The sequence below is a fragment of the Podarcis gaigeae genome (assembly GCF_964106915.1).
Source record: "Podarcis gaigeae genome assembly, chromosome: 2".
Classification (NCBI taxonomy): domain Eukaryota; kingdom Metazoa; phylum Chordata; class Lepidosauria; order Squamata; family Lacertidae; genus Podarcis; species Podarcis gaigeae.
Genome location: NC_139679.1, coordinates 116,388,359 through 116,403,996, shown reverse-complemented (window position 1 = coordinate 116,403,996; position 15,638 = coordinate 116,388,359). Strand labels below are relative to the sequence as shown.

The window sequence follows — 15,638 nt, the reverse complement described above, 5'->3', positions numbered from 1 at the left end:
ATACATACATACATACATATATATATATATATATATATATATGCTTTCGTAGATTTTCACGGGTACAGGAATGCAGGTTTTGGTGTCCTCGGGTGTCCTCCATAAACACAATATCAAAACAGCCTTTTGCACCAACCAAAAAATAGCCAATATCCTCAGAAACCCCAAGGATAAAATCCAGTTGGAAAACCAAGGGATCTATGAAATACCCTGCAAAGTCTGCCCAGCCACGTACATTGGACAAACAAACAGACGAATAAATGCACGTATCGCAGAACACAAGAATGCCGTCAAAAAAGAAGAAAAAACTTCCTCTCTTTTCCAACACATGAAAGAAACAGGACACGAAATTAATTTTGCAGATTCCAAATTGCTCTTTAACACGGAACATCACCACAAGAGAATAATCATGGAAGCCATCGAGATAGAGAAACACCCTCACAACATGAACAAGCGTGACGACACATCCCGCTTGCCAGACATCTGGAAATTAGCCCTCCCCACAAAAACTGACACCAGATCCAGAGGCACACAGAACGCCAACACCAATCAACCACACCAGACCCAAACCCAGACCCTCTCCACAGATGAATTACTGACACCATCCAGTAGCCAATCCATGGTGGCACCTCCGGATGCTGCACCCCCCTGCAATCCCTACACAGATCTGGCTGACACAAGCCACAAAACCACAGCTCGCCCCTATACACGAAGCCAAGCCAAAGCACAACTAAGTGCAATACAGCCATCTTCTCAGGAAAACTCTTCACAAAGTTCAAGAGGTCAAGACACAAAGACTTTAGCAACTAATCCACACCTAATGACCCACCTAAGTGGTACTCAGGATATCACTCAAGAAATCACTCAAGGTATCTCTCAAGTAATTAAGGAACAAAAGAAGAAAAGGCACACTAGCCTGGGAACTTCCTCTCTGCCCAGAACATTGGAGGCTAGACACCACACCCCCTCTACAGTATTTATAGGAACTCAAACATTGAGATCCCGCTCTGTTCCAGTAACAAGAAGCCGAAAGCACCAGCCTGAAGATGACGAGTGAGACCTCGTCGAAACGTCGCCTAGACACCCCAACTTTTACACGGGAAGACACCCGAGGACACCAAAACCTGCATATATATATATATATATATATACATACACCGTATTTTTCGCTCTATTGGACGCAGTTTCCCCCCTCCAAAAATTGAGGGGAAATGTGTGTGCGTCCTATGGAGCGAATGCAGGCTTCTGCCATAGCCGCGCGCAACCCCTCCGGCAAGGAGAGGCTGCACGGGGCTATGGCTTCTTTAGCCCTGCGCAGCGTCTCCCGGCAAGGAGAGGCTGCAGGGGCTAAAGGGGAAGCCAAAACAGCGAGCGGGATCCATCCCACTCGCTGCCTTGCCTTCTTCCATAGCTGCGCGCAACCCCTCCGACAGGGAGGGGTTGTGTGCAGCCTGTACGTTGCTCTTTGGGGCTGGGGGGGGGAATTTTTTTTTCTTGATTTCCCCCCCTAAAAACTGGGTGCGCCCTATGGTCCGGTGCGCTCTATGGTGCGAAAAATACGGTGTGTGTGTGTATATATATATATATATACACACACACATACACCTCCTTTTCTTGTTGACTGCAATCCTTTTTGGTCCCAAATTGCTTAGGATATTGTTTCCTGAGGGCGGGGGAAATGGCCGAGAGATTTGGGAATCAGGACCATTCTGGATGTGCAAATGGATGGAGTGTTTAAGATCCGTTGTGATAACATTGTGGAAAACCCAAGCACTCTTCTGCTGAAGGGGGGAAATCTTCATAACGCTAACCCTTCTTGTTACCAGGGGTTGGACAACCCCAGCAGAGTGGCTCTTCAAGACTTTATGCCCTCGGAACATTCATCCTCTCCAGCCGCACTTGTTACAGACCCTGCTCTGCCTTTTCCTTGAGTGTTTTCACGTGTCCTTGAACTCTGACCATGACTCTTACTTACCTAGATGGAGGATACAGAGAGGGAGGGTGCAGATTGGAGACATTGCTCATTTATGTTGCAAAGATAACACAGCTATTTACCCAGATGCATCCAGTGTGTCACTCCTTTGGGGGAGGGATCCAACTGCCTACAGTAAATTTAGGTTTGCACAATGATAGTGGATTTAAGCACTCCGGTGCCCGAGAACAGGAAACCCATGTCTTTAAATTTTAAGAAAGAGACTTTGGTGAGTTAGGAAAGTGAAGAGGAAAGGCGCTGAAACTTGTGGGATGATTGAATTATTAACAGGAAGACATTAATGAAGCAAATCAGGACAAATGCTGATTGTCATCTATCCCCTGTTATTAAATCCAAAGTAAAAAATAAGAACATATGAAATGCCTGCAGGATCAGGCCAGTGGGCCATCTAGTTCAGCATCTAGTGTTCAGAAGAATTACTTTTTCCAACTGTGGAGACAGAGCATAGCCATAAAAGCTAACAGCCCTAGGGATCCCTCTTCTCCATGAATTTGTCTAATCTTTTAAAACCATTTAGGACAGTGGCCATCACTGCCTCCTGTAGGAGGGAGTTCCATAGGTTAACTATGCACCATGTGAATATGTACTTTCTCTTATCTGTCCTGAATCTTCCAATCTTGAGGTTCAAGTTCTAGTGTTACAAGGCTGAAACTTTTCACTATTCACCTTCTCCAAGCCATGCATCATTTTTAAACTTCATGTTGCCTCTTTCTCACCTGCTCTCTAAACTAAAAAGTCCCAACCTTCCTTCACGGGAAGTGGGCTCCCTCCATCCCCTCAGTCATTTTGGTGGCCCTTTTCTGAAGCTTTTCCAACTCTACAATATCCTTTTTGAGGTGACCAACTAGAACTGTACACAGGATTCCAAATGTGGTCCCATCATCGATTTGTATCATGGCATTATGTTAGGGACTGGGTAAAACCTCAGTGCCTAGGACTTGCCGATCGTATGGTCGGCGGTTCGAATCCCCACGGCGGGGTGCGCTCCCGTTGCTCGGTCCCAGCGCCTGCCAACCTAGCAGTTCGAAAGCACCCCCGGGTGCAAGTAGATAAATAGGGACCGCTTACCAGCGGGATGGTAAACGGCGTTTCCGTGACCCGGAAGTGTCTGCGGACAGCGCTGGCTCCCGGCCTCTAGAGTGAGATGAGCGCACAACCCTAGAGTCTGTCAAGACTGGCCCGTTCGGGCAGGGGTACCTTTACCTTTACCTTTATTATGATACCTGGAGATCATTTCCAATCCCTTTCCTAGTGAACCTTAGCATGGAATTTGCCTTTCTCACGGGCAGGACACACAGGATCAACAACTTCATCAAGCTTTTTACTAGGCCCGAAGGTCTCATTTGTGGTCTGTCACCACCAGTTCCGACCCCATGGGTGTGTATGTGAAATTCCTGAGAACACCACTCTTCTCTGAGATGCTCATTCTCCCTGACAGTGGGGAGCTATAATCATGAGAGTGGGACACAGCTATAACATCCCAGAAGGCCTTATATACCAACCTCTTAGCCTCTTCTTAGCTTTTCTGGCTAAGAGCTGTTGCCTCAAGGCAACAAACATGTTCCTGGAGAGTCAGGAACTCGTTACACCTCAGACACACCCATTACTTCTGTTTAAGAAGCAAGATAGTCATACATGTGACAGGCACGGCAAAATATTTGAGATGTTTTTTGGGCCCAGAGGCGCATTTGGAAATCACAAGGAACTGCTACGGCAGCACAAAATACCTATGTCCTAAAAGAAAACTGGAGATGCTTAGGCACCACCATCATTCAAACACTCCAAAACCTGGATACAAAAACAATGTCACACGCAGAGAGGAAGGGAGGACCCTCAACAAAACAAAGGAGAACATGCCAATAAAGTTAGTAATAGATAGTAAAAGATAATAATAAAGATAGTAATTAAAAAATTGAGACAGGCAGGAAGCATTGACAGCGGTGACACAGTGGTATCTAAGAGTGCTGTGACACAGGTGCAGTTACAGATAGGTAGCCGTGTTGGTCTGCCATAGTCAAAACAAAAAAAATTCCTTCCAGTAGCACCTTAAAGACCAACTAAGTTAGTTCTTGGTATGAGCTTTCGTGTGCATGCACACTTCTTCAGATACACTTCTTCAGATACACTCACAGGTGCCACACTGATCCAATAATTATTTATTTTGATTTGTGATCCACCTTTCACCATAAGGTCCCAGCACAGAACACAACAATATAAAATGCAGTATTTTGTCTTTCTATTCTGACTGGTAGTGGCTTTCCAGAGTTTCTGATGGGGCTCTCCACCCTACTTGGCAGATGCTGGGAAGTGAACCTGGTACCTTGGTGTTCTAACCACAGAGCTACATCCTCTGTCACCTCTCCCCACATGGGCCCATTTGTATTCGGTATTCTTACAAACTATACAAGTGGGATTCATGGGAGATAGACAGGGCTGCTGCCCACTTGCTGCTTCTATTTAGCTGTTTCTATTTTATCCATAAACTGCCTTGAGTTCCTGTTAGTGAAAAATAATATAATAATAATGAGGAAGAATTTTTCTAAAAGAGTTTTGCGGAGGGAAGAGGGCAGAAGATCTATGCGTCTATTCATCTAGAAGTCAGCTTTCTTACATGCTTTCTTACATGCCCTTCACCGTAAGGTCCTAGGGCAGGTTACAGCAACAGAAAAGGCAGTTATAAAAACAGATACTGTACAACGAGAAATTACATATAAAAACAGGGAAGTACATAAATCCATGCTTGCAACACTCCCAGCCTGCCATGCCCCCATTTCCTCCAGCACCTATAAAAATTTGGATGAATATAAATAAAAATAATAAGGATGACCCCATCAGCATGAGAAATTAACAATATGGGCCAACCTAAAATTAAAAATTGGAAATCAAGTAATAATTTGGCAAAATTGGATGAAAAAAGGTATTTTGACATTAAATCAATTAATTGATGAAAATTACAATTTTTTGGAATATAAGACTTTGCAAGTAAAGTATGGATTAACCAGTGAAACACAATGGCAATACATCCAATTGAAACATACGTTGGAAAGGCAGTTTGGCCTGACGCTATAGCAGCATCGGAAACACCTATGCTGCTACAAGATTTAATTTCTGCAACAAAAACAAAAAACTCTACACTTGCACTATATAAAACCCTACTCAACAGGAAGAAATATGATTTAGAATATGATAGACAAAAATGGAGTGAAGAGTTAGGGGTACACATAAATGATATATGGGAGTCAAGTATAAAATCAACAGAAATAGCCTCTGTGGATCTAAGACTAAGACTTATTCAACAGAAAATAATATTCAGAGTCCACTGGACTCCAGCAAAACTATACCAGAAGAAAATAACAAGTGCAGACAACTGCTGGAGATGTGGGAGTAAAAATGTGAACTTTAATCATATGTACTATGATGATTAACTGCCCGATGATAAGATCACTTTGGTGCGAGGTGAGGATATTTATAGCAAGAGTAATAAAAAGAAATTGTTATTTAGGGGAATTGAATTGAATTCTAAATTATATTCCGGAAACGTGGGAGATTTCAAGGGGTCAAAAAAAATGGATGTACCGTACTATATTAGAAGCAAAAAAACTTGTTTTGATGAATTTGAAGAGCCGCAAAAAGATTCCATTGAGCACATGGATTGATAATATGGACAGATTAGCTACATATGAACAAATTGCATGTCGATGCAAAATAAGAATGGATAAATACTGTATGAAGAAATCTGGAACAAATATTTAAGCAATAAGGCGGATAGTGGCGGGACATAGGGGGAGGAGAGAGAGGTGGGGAAATATTGTTAATAAAGGTGTAGCCATAGGTATATCAGTGTATTCAAATCTCACTTGTCAAATCGTGTTATTACGGTTTTTGTTGTATGTGTCTTAAAAGGAAAAAAAACCTGAGTACAAAAAGTACACTCCCCTCCCAACAGTGCGCAGAAATGGATTCAAAGGCACACTGCCTCATACTGTCGTGGTGGAGCATAGCCCTCTTGGCCCTTTAGCTGTTTATAGCCTCCTCCTGCCTCCATGAATTTGTCTAATCCTCCTTTAAAGCTATCCAAGTTGGTAGCCTCCATTACATCTTCCAGGACCAAATTCCATCGTTTAATGTGCTGTGTGAAGGAGTAATGCACTCTGCACCCCCCATCAGATCAACCTCTGTAGGTGATGAACATCATAGAAGTGTAGATTAGGAAGATGTCCCAAAGGCCATCTGGTCCAGTCCCCCAAAACGCAGGAAGTAAACAATCCCCAATGGGTGGCCTTATTTCCGAGTAAAGAGGAGTAGGCTTGCATTGTCTCATCACTAACCCCAGAGTAGAGTCCTTACACACTGTTGCATAGTTAAAAGTGCATTGTGTATGGGGGGGGGGGGGAACTGTTGTAAACGCTGAAAGAGTTAATCACAGAGAGCTGTTCGAGCCTAGAAAGGCCCATGGAGGGGAGAGACGGTAGAAGGTGGGACTTAAGGCAAGTAGAGCGGAGATTGTCGGGTTTTCCTTCCTTGGGGCGATGGGTCGAGTGTGCGCGGAGTTTCAATTCCTAGAAGGGCCGGCAATGCAAAGGCTGCAAACAGCAGGTGAGTTGAAACGGGGGAGAATGAGAGATCGGGATTCAGGGGCAGGAGAAATTGAGCAAGCTTGGGGGGGAAAGAGAGACTCCCCATCCAGGGTTTTCATTGCAGCTGTTCCCAGGGGAGAGCGTCCTCCGTGTCGCTCATTCCGCTTAGGGCGGTGCAGAAAAAGGGAGAGAGGGAAAGAGGACGCAGTTCAGAGATTTGGGGTCGGGAAGAGGTCAGGATGGAGTTACAGATAGGTAGCCGTGTTGGTCTGCCATAGTCAAAACAAAAAAAAATCCTTCCAGTAGCACCTTAAAGACCAACTAAGTTAGTTCTTGGTATGAGCTTTCGTGTGCATGCACACTTCTTCAGATACACTGAAACAGAAGTTTCCAGACCCTTCTATATAGTGAGAAGGTGGGGAGGGGTATTACTCAGAAGGGTGGTGGGAATGGGTGATTGGCAGATAGCTGTGATGAGCCTGTTGACTACTCTTAACGACTGCAATAGGTCTTACAGGAAAAAGCAAGGCGTGAGAAGGTGAAAAGTGGCTTTGTCATATATAATGAGATAAGAATCCAATGTCCTTGTTCAGACCAGGTCTCTCCATGGTTTTAAGGAATCACAAGACAGAGAAACCAGTAGGAGAACACTTCAGTCTCCCCAGGACATTCTATACAAGATCTCAAAGTAGCTGTTTTACTACAAAGGAATTTCAGAAATAGACTGGAAAGAGAAGCTGCTGAATTGCAACTTATCACCAAACTTAAAACCATGGAGACAACCCGCAAGAACGCATTCTCAGTGGCAACTCCACATTTGTGGAATTGTCCCTAGTGAGGCATACTTGTCTCCCTCACTATTAACTTTGAGGAGACATTTGATGACTGAAATATATTGTTCCTGGCAACCTTGAAATTATTAACTATAAGGACATTGGACTGCTTTTAAATGTTTCTAGGTGTTTCTAATTATTGTTACCGGTAAATGATTTCAATCTGTTATTTTATTTTATTTTTAATTATAATGTTTTCCCATTTTGCTTTTTGCTGCCCTGGGCACTTTAGGGAGGAATGAGGAGATGGAAGCTGCCTTAGACCAAGTCAGACCATTGGTCTATCTTGCTCATTATTGTCTACACTGAGTGGCAGCTACTCCCCAGGGTTTCAGACAGGTGATATTCCTAGCAGCAGTCTTTTGTATGCAAGGCCTCTACTCCATCACTGAGTTATGGCCCCAGTTGTATCCTGATGCATTGATTAATACATGGGGCTGTTTGGTTTTCTTGTGCTTTGCCCTTTCCAGAGCTGGAGGTAGAGCAAGAAATAAAAATGGAGGACCAAGACCCTGCAGGGCCAGAATTTTGAAAGAGCTTGAAGCTGGAAGGCAAGGAGTCTCATTTTCTGACAGCTGGGACCAGAGGTGAATTTGTGACTCGGCCGCTTCTGCGGCATATTAAGCAAGATCTGGAGGGGGAGCATTTATGGAACTGGGATGTTCGGTGGGAAGCATATTTGAAGACAATGGAGTCACCACTGGTCCCCCATTCAAGGGAGAATAGGAAGACATTCCCGGGCTCCCTTGTTGCAGTAGCTGATGACATCCATGGGACTGAAGGAAAGGAAGCAAGCCTCCGTCAAGCCCAAGAAGCCTCAGGAAGCCTCTATTCTCTTGTGAAAGTGAAGGAAGAGATTGTGGACAAGGGCGCCATCATCCAATTCTGCTACCAGGAAGCTGAGGAACCTCGCCAGGTACGCAGTGTTGGGCATGATCAGGGCTGTCTCCTGGTTTGAGAGGGCTCTTGGTCAAATGTTCTCTGGTGGACCCGCTCGTAAGACCCCTCCTGAATCAGGCCAAAGTCCCTGGCTTTTGTGCTCACAGTGGCCCTGCAGATAATTCTGGGAATCCCACAAGCAGGTTATGAGCACAGCAGCTCTCTTCCCACACTGGTGGGCCTCATTTCTTACCAGACAGATTCTGGTGCTAGCTGTGATACCGCTATTGTCAGAGGCCGTGTGTATTCTGAATCGCTAGAATTCACGGGGGGGGGGGGGGAATGGGACTTTGGCCTGATCCATCAGGGCTCTTCTTATGTTCTTAGATGTGCTTCTGCAAGAGATAAAGTGTTGCTAATTTCCCTGGTAGGGAGGCTCTACAGTTTTGGTGCCAGGAGTCAGAGGAACCAACCCCCACGGCAGGTTGCCAGGAATGGATAAGACAAGGGAAAGTCCTTACCATCTGCTTTTATTCAATATTTACAAAGAGAGACTTGGGAATGCAGCCTCCTGGTGTTGTCCCAAGAGAATTTCCACCCGCTTTTTCTCTCTCTTCCTCATTCGTCTTCTCTTTTACAGGTGACACTAAGGGCCCTTTGCTTCTAAGCCCTTTGCTCTCCTACTTTTAAGGCTTGCTGGGTTCTGGGAGATGGTGGGTCTGGAATGCTTTCTAGTGATAACGTGTCAGCCAGCTGCTCCAGCTCTGCCTCCGCCTCTCCCATTATTTCCCAACTTTTCCCCTTATTTTCCTCTGAGCTGTGACCTCCCTCAAACCCGTGTTGTAATTCTGAACTGTCTTCTTCTCTGGAAGGGCAGGCTGGGGAGATGGTCTCCACCATTCCTCCTCTGCCCAGTCCCTGACAAAAGGACCTGTCTAATAACACCTCTAATGATGTTGGCATGCATAGTGGGATTTGCGACATCCCTTCCCTCCCTGCAGTCCCCCACATTCTACTCTCAAAATCAGTGCCAGAGGGTTGGTGTGCCCTTTGGTACAGTATGGGAAGGAGCTGCTGTGTAGGGTGGTGGGATGAGGAGAATCAGCAAAAGATTGCCCTCCTTGTTCTGTTGACAGATGCCTCTGCAGGATCAAATAGCCTCCTTCTGTTGGCATGAGAGACAGCACTAGACTTAGCGTATTGGGAGTTCCACGATTGGCAACCTTTGAATTACACGTGATCTGTGCTCTTTATGAGCTTGCAGAGACTCCTTCCTTGGAGGTTTTTAAGCAGACGTTGGGTGGCCATCTATCATTGATGCTTTAGCAGAGATTCCTGCATTGGACTACAGGAGGAGGTCTCTACCAACTCTACAATTCTGTGATTCTATCTGATGGTGATATCATTCTCCTCTTACTGTTTTCAGGGACCCAAGCCTTTAAACAATGTGGCTGTTAATCTCCCCAAGTCAAAGCAGGTACCATTACACATAGTGGAACCCACCATGGAAGTCAAGCAGGAAGCTGACAGGGAGGCCAACTTGCTAGGTAAGTGTTACTGTCTGAACAGTTGAGCCCAGAGGAAGGGAACCTGCTGTGGCCTTCCAAATGCTGTTGGGTCTCCAGCCCCCTTCTGCCACAGCCACTGTAGCCAGTGACCAGGGATGAAGGGAGTTGGAGTCCAGCAAGTTCTGGAAGGCAACAGGTTCCACATCCCTGTTTTGGGTGTTTTAGGCCTGGTTCTGACACAGACTCTTCCGGACAAAGTAACAGCAACCAGGGCTATTCCCCCAGTAAAGGCGTAATATGTGCATGTCCAATTTCTCTTCTCAGTAACCTGGCTACAGCTTCTGGACCAGCCACAAGGGAAACCCCCACTGTAGTTGTCAAGTTGTGAGGTTCAATATTATTATTATTATTATTATTATTATTATTATTATTATTATTACCCCACCCATCTGGCTGGGTTTCCCCAGCCACTCTGGGCAGCTTCCAACAAAATATTAAAAATTCAATAAAACATCAGACATTAAAAACTTCCCTAAACAGGCTACCTTCGGATGTCTTCTAAAAGTTAGATAGTTATTTATTTCCTTGACATCTGAAGGGCAGGCGCCACAACTGGGTAACTAAAGCACACAAATGAAATAAAGACTCTTCATTTCTAGCGTGGAAGAATGAGGAGACAGAAGAATCCAAACTCTCAAGCTTTGGAAGAAGATGGTTGAGCACAACCCAAGAGAGAGACTTCCAGATTGCTGAGCCAGAAGAGACCCCTGGATGTCAGTTGGACCCAGAAGAATACTGTGGGAAGCATCCGGAGAAGGCAGCCGAAGAGGTCTCTTTCTGTGAGAGGGGTGATAGACGACTGTCTCAAAGTACCTTCCAAAATGGAAGCCACAGCAGGCATAGGAGGAAAATGAGAGCCACTGAGGGCAGCAGAAATCTCTGCCAAAACACCGACTCCCTTGAAAGTAGGGAAGTAGAAAGGGAGGGCAAGCCTTATGCATGTGTTTACTGCGGGAGAAGTTTCAATGAGAGTTCGTCGTTAATTATACACCAGGGAGCCCACGCGGGAGAGAGGCCCTACAAATGTTCAGATTGCGGGGAAAGCTTTGCAGAGAGAGGAGACTTTAGGAAGCACACTTTGGCTCACATGGATGACAAGCCATACGAATGCTCGCACTGTGGGAAAAGTTTCCACAGCAACTCTCACCTCCGAGCACATACGAGAATCCACACTGGGGAGAAACCCTTCGACTGCACTCACTGCGGAAAGACTTTCGGCACTAGCTCACATCTGAAGAGGCATGTTCGGGTGCACACTGGGGAGAGCCCTTTCACGTGCACCGAGTGCGGGAAAAGCTTCACTCAGAAGCCGTCCCTTATTAAACACAAGAGAACCCACACAGGAGAGAAGCCTTACAAATGCCCTGAGTGTGGCAAGAGCTACCGGGACAGCTCTTGCCTGCTGAGGCACATCAGGGCCCACACAGGTGAGAAACCCTATCAATGCTCAAGGTGCGAGAACCGGTTCATCCAGAGGTCGGATCTCATCCGGCATGAGGGGACGCACACCGGAGAGAAACCATACGAGTGCTCAGTGTGCAGTAAAGCCTTCAGTCAGAAAGGGTCACTTGTGAAACATGAAGGCATGCACACGGGGAAGAATCTCTACGAATGCTTGGACTGTGGAAAGAGTTTCAGCCGGAAACAATCTCTGGTTAGGCACAAGAGGACTCACGCGGGAGAAAGACCGTACAAATGCACTGTTTGCGGCAAAGGTTTCAGCACTGGTGCTTGCCTGGCAATACATGAAAGAGTGCATACTGGGGAGAAGCCATACAAGTGCTCGGAGTGCGGGAAAAGCTTCTGTCGGAAACCATCCCTCGTTACGCACAAGAGAAGCCATACGGAAGAGAAGCCGAATGGCTGCTCGGTGTAAGGCCTCATCTGCACCAGGCCTTTAAAGCTATTGAACGGTTTCACCACAAAAAATCCTTGGAACTGTAGTTTGTGAAGGGTGCTGAAAGCTTTTAGGAGGCCCCTAATTCTCCTTGCAGGCCTCAGATTCCCAGAGTGGCTTTAAAAACAGGTCCCTTTTCCCAGGGAACTCTGAGAATTGTAGCTCTGTGAGGGGAATAACTCTCAGTCAGCACCCTTAATAGTTTCCAGGGTTCTTTGGGGGAAACCGTGGCTGGCAAAGTGGAATAAGAGTGCATTAAATTTCTGGGGCCTAAGGTACAGATTGGAAACCATGGCCCTCCAGTTCAGATGGTGCTGGACTCCCATTTCTTTTGGCTACGCTGGCTGGAGCCAAGGGAGGCCATGTGCCTCTGAATGGCAGTTGCCTGGAATCGCAGGTGGGAAGAGTGCTGTTATGCTCGGGTCCTGCTTGCGGGCTTCCCAGGGGAATCTGGTTGGCCCCGAGAACAGAATGCTGGACTACATGGGCCTTTGGTCTCATCCAGCAGGGCTGTTACGTTCTCATGAGTTGGGGGGCTCCCTATTTCAGCTTCGAAGGGGTGGGAGAAGTTTCAGTTTCATTCCAGAGCCTATGGAACACAAAAATAACCACCTGGGAAGAGGGCTGAGTTAATAAACGTGTCCCGAGGGAGAGACAATTCTGTTGTCTGAGAAGTTTCTGTAGCTGTCAGAAAATTCACATTTATTTCACCAAGTGGGCCAAAGCCCTTCCTGAGCAGGAATAATCTTGGGTCCTGAAAACTGAAGGGATTTTAAATAGGAAAGAAACCCCCTGAATGTGAGAATATCCCCATCTGGGCAGATCGCATTGGAAATAAGCCAGACAGGAGGCATCACGGTTCAAATACACGTATTAGTCATGGAAAGGCAGTTGAGGAGGGCATGTAGCAGGACCAGTGAGGGGTGTGGCCTGGGAGAAGGGGTGTGGCCTCGGTGGCATTCCAAGGGTCATACAGGGAGACCTAGCTGGAGGGCCAAAGTTTGCTCCTGGCTCTGAGGTTCCACAACCCTGACCACTGATCCTGCTGGCTAGGGATGATAGGAGTTGTAGCCCCAAAACAGCTGGAGACTCTAGTTGGGGAAATCCTGATTTAGATTCTCTGCTATCTGTGTACCCTCAAAATTTCACTGGGCTTCTCTCAATCTCAGTCTCTGTGTGTGTCTCCATCTTGATAGTACTATTGTCCTCCAATCTCCCTTTGCTTCTCTCTAATCTTCCCCTATTTAGTACCCTCCAGAACTTCTCAGACTACAACTCCCAGCAGCCCTGATTACTGGCCATGCTGGCTGGGGATGATGGGAGTTGGAGCCTAAACGTACGCTGCCACCAGAAATGTTTCCAAATCCACTACAGTGGTACCTCGGGGTTAAGAACTTAATTTGTTCTGGAGGTCCGTTCTTAACCTGAAACTGTTCTTAACCTGAAGCACCACTTTAGCTAATGGGGCCTCCTGCTGCCGCCGCACCGCTGGAGCACGATTTCTGTTCTCATCCTGAAGCAAAGTTCTTAACCTGAGGTACTATTTCTGGGTTAGCGGAGTCTGTAACCTGAAGCGTATGTAACCTGAAGCATATGTAACCCAAGGTACCACTGTATCTGTCGCTCCCTCCTGATTTCTCAAGGCTTGAAATGTCATAGCACACCACTCCGGCACCAATCATTCTCCTGTTTACACTTCAGCTCATATTTGGGGCCTGCAGATGCATGGAATGTGCTAGAACACAAAATGCCTCGCCAGGACAGCTGCCAGCTCTCGATTAATAATCAACAGAATATATTGCTAAAGTTTACCTATTTCCTTCTGCTCAGATCACCTTTCAGGCCTAGGTCCCAAGAAGCAACTGAACAAACCAAATGTTAAAAATAATAATACTTGTTACCACTTTGCCATAACTGCCTTGCAAGAGACGTTGACCATGAGACTAGCTCCCTCTCCCTCTGCCAACTCTGGCCAGGGATGAGTGAGGTAGCCGTGCACCAGAACCAGCGTGGCCTAGTGGTTAGTGCAGTGGTCCTCAAAAGGGTGTGGCACACCACACTGGTGTGGCAGGAAAGGGTGGCAAGTGTGGTGAAAGGACAGTCAAAGAAACATTTAAACTTTTCATGTTAGTATAGTGGTGCCCCGCAAGACGAACGCCTCGCAAGACAGAAAACCCGCTAGACGAAAGGGTTTTACGTTTTGGAGGCGCTTCGCAAAACGAAATTCCCTATGGGCTTGCTTCACAAGACAAAATGTCTTGCGAGTTCCTGCGGGTCCCCCCCCCCCTTTCCCCCTTTTCCTAAGCCGCTAAGCCGCTTATCAGCTGATCCGCTAAAAGCCGCTAAACCACTAATAGCGCTAATCCGCTAAGCTGTCAATGGGCTTGCTTCGCAAGACGAAGAAACCGCTATACGAAGAGCCTCACAGAACGGATTAATTTCGTCTTGCGAGGCACCACTGTATAAAATATAAAGAACAGACTATAAAGAACACACAATGCTGCTTTTAATTAAGCAGAAAAATGTTTGGAGTGGCCAGTTGTGACATATTTTTATTCTGAAAGTGCGGGTCAGTCACTGAAAAGTTTGAGAACCACTGGATTAGAGTGTCTGACTGGGAGATGCTTCCAATCATCAATCGGCCACGAAGCTCTCTGGGTGACCGTGGGTCAGTCACTTCATCTCAGCCTAGCCCAGTGGTTTTCAACCAGTGTGCCGGGGCACCCTGGGGTGCCTTGAATGATGCTTAGGGGTGCTGTGGGCAACACTGCCTCTGTCCCTCTTTCCTTCCCTCTCTCCTCTGATACGCTCTGGAGTCTCTGCCTCCCAAAGGTTTGCACAGCTGTTTGTTGCAGCAGCCTGGCTACAAGCTCCCCAGGCGAATAGTGCCTCAGGGGCTGGCCAGGGGGTGCTTCCCAGGCCCCTGTAGGGCACTGTGAGAAGCCACCTCTCTTTAGGGGGGGGGGGGACAGCTCAAAGACAAAATGTGGCAGCTACAGCTGCCCAGAGGACTCCCAAGGAGAGGGGAGAAGATAGAAGGCTGAGGCAACGCTCCACAAGGGAGGATTCGAAAAGGGGTGAGGGGCTGCCAGCTCTACAGGCAAGGGGTGACACAACTGGGCTCCTGAGCCCCACAGGGGTGCTGCAGAAATATGTAGTTGGTCAAGGGAGCCATGGACCCAAAAAGGTTGAAAACCTCTGGCCTAGCCCACCTCCATGGCCAGACTGCCTCTGTGGCTGGTGAGGCAGTCTCCTCAAGCGACAGGCTGGGGGGCAGCTGGGAAAGGTGGCAGTCCAGCCCCACAAGAGTGTGCTGCTCGCTGCCTCCTATGCTTGTTGGCCTCTTTCTCCATCGCCCCTTGATCCTCTCCAGCCTCTTTTTTTCCCTCCCTTGCTACCTTCAGCATAGGGACGTGGGTGGCACTGTGGGTTAAACCACAGAGCCTAGGACTCGCCGATCAGAAGGTTGGCGGTTCAAATCCCCGCGACGGGTGAGCTCCCGTTGCTCAGTCCCTGCTCCTGCCAACCTAGCAGTACGAAAGCACAAAGTGCAAGTAGATCAATAGGTACCGCTCTGACAGGAAGGTAAATAGTGTTTCCGTGCGCTGCTCTGGTTTGCCAGAAGCGGCTTAGTCATGCTGGTCACACGACCCGGAAGCTGTATGCCGGCTCCCTCAGCCAATAAAGCGAGATGAGCGCCGCAACCCCAGAGTCGGCCACGACTGGACCTAATGGTCAGGGGTCCCTATACCTTTTTACCTTCAGCATGCCAGGGCTTCCCTGGGCCACTGTCAGTTGCCTCAGGTGGTGGTGAAGGAGGAGCAGCCACCATGCCTACCTCACAGGGTCATTGTGGGGATTAGAGGAGGCGGAGAACTCTGTACACCACCT

The 15,638-nt window shown here is 47.2% G+C and overlaps 1 protein-coding gene across 1 annotated transcript; it reads left to right on the top strand.

Annotated features, from left to right (window-relative positions):
* The first annotated feature begins 6,363 nt into the window (after nt 1-6,363).
* Nucleotides 6,364-12,405, top strand: LOC310837591 (uncharacterized protein). Its single transcript, XM_083724428.1, has 4 exons — nt 6,364-6,589; nt 7,876-8,319; nt 9,709-9,829; nt 10,450-12,405. Exons 2-4 carry the CDS (start codon nt 8,092-8,094, stop codon nt 11,724-11,726), a joined length of 1,626 nt encoding a protein of 541 aa, XP_083580554.1. The 5' UTR covers nt 6,364-6,589; nt 7,876-8,091; the 3' UTR covers nt 11,727-12,405.
* Nucleotides 12,406-15,638: the final 3,233 nt, after the last annotated feature.

Bases quoted from the DNA above. Each gene is read 5' to 3' on its own strand.
- LOC310837591 (XM_083724428.1), top strand. From the start codon at position 8,092: ATGGAGTCACCACTGGTCCCCCATTCAAGGGAGAATAGGAAGACATTC. The intron at 8,320-9,708 runs GTACGCAGTGTT...TACTGTTTTCAG, and splicing joins AAGCTGAGGAACCTCGCCAG to GGACCCAAGCCTTTAAACAA. The intron at 9,830-10,449 runs GTAAGTGTTACT...CTTCATTTCTAG, and splicing joins CAGGGAGGCCAACTTGCTAG to CGTGGAAGAATGAGGAGACA.